At 44.3% G+C, this 10,523-nt stretch overlaps 1 protein-coding gene across 1 annotated transcript in view; it reads right to left on the bottom strand.

Annotated features, from left to right (window-relative positions):
• The window catches only part of POU2AF1 (POU class 2 homeobox associating factor 1), a 32,519-nt gene extending 22,529 nt beyond the window's left edge, over positions 1 to 9,990 (bottom strand). Inside the window, exon 1 of the mRNA XM_077919894.1 lies at positions 9,850 to 9,990. Within this exon, the coding sequence (XP_077776020.1) occupies positions 9,850 to 9,865 (16 nt within the window). The 5' untranslated portion in view covers positions 9,866 to 9,990. The remainder of the gene's footprint in view (positions 1 to 9,849) is intronic.
• Between the last annotated feature and the right edge of the window lie 533 nt (positions 9,991 to 10,523).

The following is a 10,523-nucleotide window of genomic DNA, read 5'->3' as shown; positions in this document are numbered from 1 at the left end:
GGCTGGGATCAGGAGAACCACAGGATGGAAAGAAATTGGGAGCCAGAAGAAACCAGGTCTAGGAATCAAGACGTCCAGCTGAACCATACATGCTAGAAGCAAGTGCAAGAGGAAGCAATGAGTATGGGGCAAAAAAGGGGAATATCTGGTAGATATGAATGCAAGGAGGAAACCTATAAAGCTGGCAGTGTGAGGAAGAAGCTGTTGAGCTGCTCTATCTTCCTTCTTCTTGGAGAGACTAACTGGAAGCTGGAGCTGATCAGACAAGATCACAGCTGGGACTATTTTGGGTAGGTAATCTCAGAGCAGGTGGCTGGGTTGAGGAGGTGCAGGAGGACATCTGGAGGCAGAACAGCCTCTGTTTGAAATGCTATTTTAGATGGTTTTGAGTGTGGGAGGGAAACGGTAATATATTTCATATTAGCAAGGGGAAAAAATAACTAATTGCCAGTCTGTATGACAGGTTATTTACCCATCAAGCCTAGTACTCTGACTGGTAGCAGCTTTCCAGGCTCTCAGGCAGGGGCTCTTTCCAATTCCCTGTTAAGTTCATCTTCTCTCAACTTTCCAATTTTCCAATTTTTCCATCTATAAGAGGCCCCCATGTATAAGATGCCCCCTATTTTGGAGGACTCAGATTTAAGAAAATGGGGGATGCATCAGTGTATAAGACGCCCTCTAATTTTTGACATTATTTTTAAGGGGAAAAACCGAGTCTTATACATGGAAAAATACGGTACAGTGGTACCTCAGGTTAAGAACTTAATTTGTTCCGGAGGTCCGTTCTTAACCTGAAACTGTTCTTAACCTGAAGCACCACTTTATCTAATGGGGCCTCCTGTTGCCGCTGTGCCACCGGAGCACGATTTCTGTTCTCATCCTGAAGCAAAGTTCTTAACCTGAAGCACTATTTCTGGGTTAGCAGAGTTTGTAACCTGAAGCGTCTGTAATCTGAAGTGTATGTAACCCGAGGTACCACTGTATATGTTTCCTACGACTCCATGCTGTGATTCTCCTCAGTTGGTGGGAAAGTGGGGACACAAGAAGAGCCAGGTGCATCCTGGGACCCAAAGTCAACAGCCCTCTTCCATTGCTTGCCTCCCCCCCCCCCCAGCAACCAGTAGTAAGTGGCGCAGGCTGCCCCTGAACATGGAGGTTCTACTTTGCCATCATCGTGAATTTGACAGTTTGTATGGACAATAATATGGAAGCCACACAGCCATGCCCCCCCGCCCTCAAATAGCTATGCTGTCATGTTTGTCCCTGCAGCCCTCAGAATCTCAAGAGGAGCGCTAAAAAACGACACTACCTTGGAAGGGGTCCTGAAGAGGGATCTCTCTGTGACCTCAAGAGTACCTTTTCCTCCTTGGCTGCTGCGCAGTTGTGTAAGAGGTAGCTGGCCTGTGGGAATGCCTTGCGCTTCCTACTGCGGTTGTCAACTCAGTGCTGGGTCAACACGCCGAAGACAACCCTTGTTTTCCTGACTGTCAATTGCTCCCAGCGCCCTGTCAGTGAGCTCGTGGCCTCAATTTGACGCTGTGTGTGTCACCACGATCCCCCAACAGTGTCAATTATCCAGCAACGCTCACCCACCCACCCTTGGTGCATGTTGAGGCCTGTTTGTTGGAGAGACTCCTCCAGGCTCCCTTTCTGAAATTGACACGGGTCTAGCTTTTTCCCAGGGTGGCATTTGATTTTCTGGAGCAAAGCTGTCACTTAAAGCTGGCAAGGAATGGATCCAACCCCCCCCCCCGCGCCCTCCCCATCTCTGGTCACATCTGGGTCAGGATGTTTCAATAAACATTTAACCCTGCGCAAAGATATTAAGCAAACACCAGGCAGGGAGTGTTTACTCAGTGATCAAAAGCCCTTGAGCAAAAGTAGAGCTGGTTATAGCGCTGGAGAATTCAGAGTATATGGCTGACAGAGCATGAGGGAAAAGCGTTTTGCATGGGCCTTATTGGCGCATGTGGCAGAAGAGAAAAACCCCACCAAGACAAAGCAGTAGTGGCCTATGTCCAGTGCTTATCTCTCAGTGCTGGAACGGTTAGGTTGCAACAACCAGAAAGGCTGCAGACTCCTGGATACTAAGGACTCCAGCCATGATGGTGCTTGCACAGAGGGAATGATAGCTCTGTCAGTGGTAGGGATGGGCGAATCCTGTCAATTTTTGTTTCTTCCAGTCTTCAGTTCTTCACATTTCCACATCAGTTGTGATTCATTTCTGTGCAATTTATTCATAATAGACACTTTCTTTTCTGTGCAATTATGCCTGAGACGCATATTTTTTGCAAAACAGCTTCCTCTAACATACGGCATTTATGGATGCTATTTTCGTTTATGCACCTTTTTAGGCATGCAGTTCCTTAGCATGTGTGTTTTTGTACACATCGCTTGGTTAGAGAACTGCACTGCAAAATCTGGTGTGCAAATGGAGGTGTGCAAAATGCGAAAAGGCGGATGCATTTTGGTTCTCGCACTATTTCAGAAAGTGCAAATTAAATATTAACTGAATCGGATTTATCTGCCAGAAGGTCCCGGATTCAGTCCCTGGCATCTCCAGTCATAAGGACCAGGTAGCAGATAATGTGGAAGCCCTCTGCTGTAGATCCTAGAGAGCCATTGTCTGGTTGAGTATGCAAAGATACTTGCCTTTGTAGAAGGCTAATACCTCAATGGCAGAAGTCCCTGACATCTCCAGGTAGGGCTGACATCTCAGTCCCTGACATCTCCAGGTAGGGCTGGGACAGATTCCCTGTCTGAAACCTTAGAGAGCTGCTGCCAGTCAGTGTAAGCAACACTGAGCTAGATGAACAGGTGAACTGCCTCAATAGATTGCAACTTCCGGTTTTGTGACAAGATTGGCCTAAATGGGCAAGGTGTCTCTTAAAGCAGGGTCTTTGCTTATATGTATATCCTAGACATGTTAAGACAGCATCACAGTTCCTGGACTTGAGCTTCCTGGCCAGGGAATTGATGAAGAGGCAGGTTTGGGAGGCAACAAGGGGTTGGGCGGCAGCCAAGAAGTATAGCTCCAACAAATATACAGTGGTACCTCGGGTTAAGTACTTAATTCGTTCCAGAGGTCCGTTCTTAACCTGAAGCACCACTTTAGCTAATGGGCCTCCCACTGCCACACGCCACAAGCGCATGATTTCTGTTCTCATCCTGAAGCAAAGTTCTTAACCTGAGGTACTATTTCTGGGTTAGCAGAGTCTGTAACCTGAAGCGTATGTAACCTGAAGCATATGTAACCCGAGGTACCACTGTACGCCACTCTGAGGGATTGTGAGTCACTGATGCAATATAATGGGCCGTGACCTGGGATTGGCTCTTCAGGATCACATGACATACTCCCAGGACCAAGAGGTCCATGATATTATTTTATCCTGGTTTAAGCTACAGTTTTAAAAATAAGGAGAAGGAAGTTGGGATCCAGAGGATGCCAAACTCCACTCCAGGCATCACATGGTTTGGTCACTCTGCCATGATGGCAAATACACATGAAGTGATGAAAATGTCACGCTTCATGATGGGCTCTCTCTGCTACCAATCATAAGAGTGTATGAAGAGCCTACCGGATCAGGCCAATGGCCCATCTAGCCCAGCATCCTATTCCCACAATGGCCAACTTGTGGGGAAATCGCAAGCAGGACCTGAGCACAAGAGAACTCTCTCTATAACAACAACAACAATTTATTATTTATACCCCACCCTCTGGCTGGGTTTCCCCACCCACTCTGGGCAGCTTCCAGCAAAATATTAAAATGCAACAATTCATCAAATATTAAAAGCTTCCCTAAACAGAAACTGACCAGTTAAAGATTTGCTTCACTACAGAGAATGGGGCCGGTGCCAGACCTCAGCCGGGGGCGGGGGACTTTGGTAATATGGCACCTTGAGCGAGGACAAAATTTGGGGGCCCTTCCAATATTTCTTATTTTTACAGTAATTCATTTTTGTACAGTTGCTTTTTTAATGAATCTTATTAATAGGTACTGTATAAATATAGTTGTTGTTGTTGTTGTTATTATTATTATTATTATTTTGCGCCCTCTTGGATTGGTGCCCTGTGTGGAGGAACCACCTCCGCCACCCTAAATCCAGTGTTTAATAATAATAATAATAATAATAACAATACCCCACCCATCTATTAAATATACAATACAGAATTAAACATTAAAAACCTCCCTAAACAGAGATGCCTTCAGATGTCTTATAAAAGTCAGATAGTTGCTTATTTCTTTGACATCTGATGGGAGGGCGTTCCACAGGGCAGGCGTCACTATTGAGAAGGCCCTCTGCCTGGTTCCCTGTAACTTCGCTTCTCGCAGTGAGGGAACCGCCAGAAGGCCCTTGGCACTGGACCTCAGTGTCCAGGCAGAACGATAGGGGTGGAGATGCTCCTTCTAGCAGCTGGTATTCAAAAGCATTACTGGATCTGACCGTGAAGGCAAAGCATAGACACCCCCCCCTTGCTACAGTTAGATATGGGGTAGAAATTTGATTCAGTTCACAATTTAAAGACAAACACATCGAATCTATGCTTTCTGAAATGGTATCTGAATCGAAACACAGCTGTCTTTCGAAATTCAAACTTCTCTGAATTTTGCAGTTCAGTTCTCCAGCCAAGCAATGTGTTCAAAAATGCATGTACTAGGTTAAAGTCTGCATATATTCGTGAAAAGAACATGCAAAGATACTAGGGAAAATTGATTTGCAAAAGTGTGCATGGTAGGCAATATTGCATATAAACTGGGAGAAGCCGAAATTGATAGATTTTCCCATCCTTTCAAGGTGGGGAAATCTATTAAGAACCCTGCTGATGTTGTTGGCAGTCAAGCAGCTGGTTTATGAAGCCTCAATGAAGTTCGTTCCCCCCACCAACTTTTCCCAAGGTGGCTTCGCCTGAACGGAGGCGCACATGATGGAACACATCACACATGACGGTTTCATCTTTCGGTCTCACTTCTCAAGAACTCTCAGAGCTGGGTTCTTAACCCTCAACTCACCTGCTGCAGAATCAGTGAAGGATAAACATTTGACATCCACCTTTTCATTTCAACTGGCTGTGCTCGGGATGTCCAAGTATTTGATGTCCTGAATTTCCGAGAGGACTCATTTGCACAGTGTCAGTTTAAGAACTGCGCTAAATGGATCCATGATCCTGCATCCTTCCCCCAGCAGTCACCAACAAGATGCTTCTGGGAAAGCCCCAAACCAGGGTGTGAAGGACAGAACCCCCCCTCCTACTGTTTGTCCCCAGCACCTGGTACTCAAGAGTGTTAAGTTGTGGGTGAACATATCAGACGACACAGTGATTCCTCATACAGCTCTTGTTTATTCACAGGCCAGAACAGAACTGAACTGAAGGGTTCAACCACCCAGCTTATATAGAGCTCCACTACAACGCAACAGTAACCACTTTCTGTAACTATCCAATCACTGAACGTCACTTTCAATCCCTTATTTGCATATGTGGACCTGAGTGAAAACTATCTACAGTATCCCCCTGCTGGCCCAGGGTGAGAACCTCAGTACATAACACAGAGGGACACTGCCTTTGAACCTGGGGTTCTATTTTGTGTCCTCTGATAGGACCATTTACCTCATGAATTTGTTTAATGCTTTTTAAAATCTCCCTAAGCCAGTGGCCATCTTGTGACAGCATATTCCATAAACTAACTGTTGGTGGTCCGTTGGGCATTTCCACAAATGCCCAAAATAAGAAAGCACTTCAAAATATGTGTTGGTTCACAGCCAGAATGTGGCTGGTTAAAAGTTCGTTTTTTTAAAAAAAAGCATTCGCAGTAATGGCGAACCAAATGGAGTAGCAACCTCCAGTTCCAGTTGGGATGGAGGAAAATTCAGATAGCCTAATTCATACTTTTCAAAACAACGCACGGACCAAAACACCACTATCTGTTGAAATTCACACTTCTCCGAATTTTGCAGTGAAGTTCTCCAGCTAAACAAGGCATACAGAAATACATGTATTTGTATAAGGTAGGGTTGCCATACATCTGGAATTTCCAGGACATAGCCAGGATTCGGCCATTGGAAATGGTGTCCAGGGAAAATTCAGACGTATGGCAACCCATGTCAGAAGTGTAGATTTTAGCGAATTTCCTTAAAAATAGCTCAAAAACTTCATTTTTTGTTGTTGAGATTTTGCCATAAAAAAGCTAAAGAACTTTTGCGTCCGGATTTTCACTTTTAGAAATATGGCATCCCTAATATAAAACATGCCTATAAAGGCATATATTAGTGAAAAATAACAAAAGTAACATTTATTAAAGGAGAATTGCATACAAACATGAGTTTATTAGGCACAATGTGCGCTTAAATGTGCACTTAAAGTTCATGAGTACTTTAAAAATAAATAAACATAATAAACAAACAGAAATGAGGAGAACTGTGCTTAAGATTTGGAAAAGTAAGACACAGAGAGAACCAAAGCTGAAAGCTTCATCTATCCCTGTTGATGGATGTGCATACTGTACTTTTACCTGTTTTTTCTGATTTGTCAGCCACTTTGAATCTATGCTATATAGAAAAGAAGGAGCGAAAGAAATAAAGGTGGTTGGGTACCCTGTAGCTACTCTGTGCTAACAGGCATTCTGCACACGCTCAAATGCAATAGCCCAACAGCAGCTGCCAGTGGCCTGATCGATGCCATTCCCCTTAACTCTTTGCTGATTATTTGACATTTTTTGAAGGCAGATGCAAAAGATAAGATTCACTTTCTAAAATGGAAATTGTTTGGTTGGCAACCACTGCTGTCATAAAAAAAAGCATTGCTGCGATTGTGAATCATTCAGTGACATTTGATTCATGGTGACTAATCTGACAAAAGCATTGGAAATATTCTTTCTGCATTATACATGCTGGAAATTTGCTTGCCCCACAGAAAGTAAATCGACTCGCCAAAAACGGTGAGTAAAAAAGGGACGTGACAGAGGTAAATGATATTATGCATTGTCTAGAGAAAGCGGACAGTCTTTATCCCTCTCTCAAAGAAGCTGAATGTTGGAAGGTTCAGGACAGACCAAGGCAGGTGCTATTTCACATAGTTAACCTATGACATTTGCTCCCACTCCCTGCAGTTACAGCCACCAACTTGGACGACTTTAAAAGAAGGTTGCATAAACTCCTGGTGGAGAAGGCTACTCCTGGCTACTAGCCTGCTGTCTATACTCTACAGTGCTACCTCGGGTTACACACGCTTCAGGTTACAGACTCTGCTAACCCAGAAATAGTACCTCGGGTTATGAACTTTGCTTCAGGATGAGAACAGAAATCGTGCTCCGGCGGCATGGCAGCTGCAGGAGACCCCATTAGCTAAAGTGGTGCTTTACGTTAAGAACAGTTTCAGGTTAAGAACGGACATCCGGAACGAATTAAGTACTTAACCCGAGGTACCACTGTACTTGCACTGTCAGAGGCAACATGTCTCTGAATAGCAGTTGGTGGGATTCACAGTTGGGGAGTGTTGCTGTTGCACTCAGGTCTTGGTTTCAGGGCTTCACAATTGAGTAGTCTGAACTAGAGGGGACTTTGGTCTGATCCAACAGGGCTCTTCTTAGATCATTACTTTCTTAACATTCTTTCATCCTCCATCTCTGTAAAAGGGTGCTTTAACTTCACCACTATCCTTGGAAGCCTTAGGTAAGTTACAGTGGTACCTCAGGTTACATACACTTCAGGTTACAGACTCCACTAACCCAGAAATAGTACCTCGGGTTAAGAACTTTGCTTCAGGATGAGAACAGAAATCGTGCTCCGGCAGCGCGGCAGCAGCAGGAGGTCCCATTAGCTAAAGTGGTGCTTCAGGTTAAGAACAGTTTCAGGGCAAGAACGGACCTCTGGAACGAATTAAGTACTTAACCCAAGGTACCACTGTATTTATTCTTAGCCTCAGTTCCTCATATGAGAAATGGGAACCCTCTGTACGCTCCTAATGGCAAGCTTGCTCGGCTGCGGGCAGATAACACGATGTTATGACATTTCCTGGGATTCCACGTACCTTGGTTTTTTAGAGAATAACAGTGCCGTCCTTAACTGCAGGGGTTGACAATCTTCAGGCTTGCAAGACTTGTCGTATTTATGCAAATCTAATGCGCCATCGAATCTAATGTGCACCCTAATTTTCTTCGATGTAATTTGGCCCAAAAAGGTTTGCATTACATTCAAGTAAATGTGGCACTTTGTTTTTCAGTAGAATCCCAGGACTCAATCAGAGTGAGGTGCAGTAGGGTCAATTATCTATTGCTCCTCACAGATGCAAATCGATATCTAAGTTATGATTGATCAGGGATCCTGACACAAAATTCCCTGATCGGTAGTAAAGCAGCACAAAGACCTGATCAAAGGCAGGCAGTTAATACTCATATTATACAGGTGAGGATCACTGAGGCTAAGAGGAAAGAGGTTTACACAAGATCATCCCTAGCAGATTTTTTAAAAATCCATTTTACTTGCTATTGTTGAAGTATTGGGAATCAGAAATCCTCACCAAACTACTGCACATGACACAGCTGTCAACTAGGGGATTCTGCTCTCTCTTCTGCACACCTCACATGCTTACTTGGAAGCAAGTCCCATTGTATTCACTGGGGTTTACTCCCTAGTAAGTGTGCTTAGGATCACCGCCTAAAACTGCTGAGCTATACCCACTTACTTTGGAGAATCCTCCATTGAAGGTCAATGGGCTCTATCCAGCTAAGTTATACTCAGAGTAGACCCATTGAAATGAACGAACCTATATTAGTCATGTCCATTAATTTCAATAAGTCTACGCTCAGTAGAATTAGCATTGGATACAACTCAGCAGGAAGGACAGATCCTGAAGCTAAGACTCCAATACTTTGGCCACCTCATGAGAAGAGAAGACTCCCTGGAAAAGACCCTGATGTTGGGAAAGATGGAGGGCACAAGGAGAAGGGGACAACAGAGGACAAGATGGCTGGGCAATGTTCCCGAAGCTACCAGCATGAGTTTGACCTGGCATGCTCTGGTCCATGGGGTCACAAAGAGTCGGACACAACTGAATGACTAAACAACAACAACAACTCAGCAGGACTGGCTTCTAAGTAAACCTACGCAGGATTGTGGTTTAAATCGCACTGTGAATTTGTATGTGTGCCAGAAAACGAGTGATTGTTCAGATAATTTGCCTTTCCAGTACACAAAAGCCAAACGTCTTCTCTGAAGGCATTGCCACAGATCTGTCAGCCTCAGATCTGTGGATTCTTAGCAGGCTTACTTGAAGCAAAGCTGAACGGTACCAAGGTGAGAGTTAAAAGAGTAAGAAGAGTTAATTCTATTCTCTTGGTTGCCAGCCAGGATTCAGTGACAAAACGTTGCAAGGTAGTTCTAGAGAGCAGTGTTCTTCTGAGCATATGCAAAGTGCTCACCATTTATCACCCGGTAAGCACGGCTTGTTCCAAATATGCCAGAGAGCAAGAGGGAAAGGCTTCAGCCTGGCACCTCCTTCTTTTTATGCTGTGAATGATTTAATCTGGAAGAGCTCCAGGGCCATCTCTGCTTAAGTCACAAACTCTCAGCCTCAGTCCCCCCCCCCCCCAGCTGCAAAATGTGAATAAGAATAAAGACCTACCTCAGAGCGGTTCCAGTACAATAAAAACTGAAAAGCACTTTGGAAAATCCAAAAAGATTATAAAAAAAATAGCAGTTCTTCCTCTACAGTTTTGCTACAGTACAACAGTGCAATCTTAACAATGTCTAATCAGCAACGCATCCTATTGAATTCAGTAGGGCTTACTCCCACAGCCTATCTTTGCATTCTAGTTATTATTATTTAAAAAAAAAGAAGAGTCCAGAACTCACATTTTTGCCAGTGCATATTCTGGGGCAGGACGGGGTCCTTTCCACCCCTCTTGGGCTTATTAGCTGCTCTTTGCACCTTGGTGTGATAACAGGCCGTCAAGATGTTCCTTTCAGCTTTTTTTTTTTAAAGACCAGGTTCCCGCTGAACGGCGTGACGATGTCACATCCTCTAACCACAAGCACTTAAAAAAAAATTCCCTCCCTTTTGCACAGTGCTGTTCTTCACCACAACATACAGTTCCTCCAAAGTTACTGTAATGTGAAAGATGTTGGGCACAAACGGCACAAATTTCTTATCTGAGCGTTAAAAACAACAATAATCACCCCACACAAAGAACATTGCATATTTTAAGCCTAATAAAGTAAGCTGTTATTTATGGGAGGAAGGCACTGTTGTAGGATTCTTAAGGCCAGTAGACCTTTTATTAGGGGAACTTCAGACCCAGGAACTAAATGTGGCCCTCTGGACCTCTCTGCTTGGCCCTTGGAATGCTCCCTGGCCACACCCACTTTCCCTAGGCAACATATCCCACAGGCCCTGCTGTGTGGTCTGAGTGCTTTTTGCCTGACTGGAAAGTATCCTTGAACTCTGATAAAGCATTTTGCTTGTCTGAATGGAGGATAGTGTCGAAACTAGTCTGTAGTAAAAGGTAAAGGGACCCCTGGCCATTAGG

Source organism: Podarcis muralis, chromosome 15 (assembly GCF_964188315.1).
Source record: "Podarcis muralis chromosome 15, rPodMur119.hap1.1, whole genome shotgun sequence".
NCBI lineage: Eukaryota > Metazoa > Chordata > Lepidosauria > Squamata > Lacertidae > Podarcis > Podarcis muralis.
This window is presented reverse-complemented; position numbering and strand designations above follow the sequence as displayed.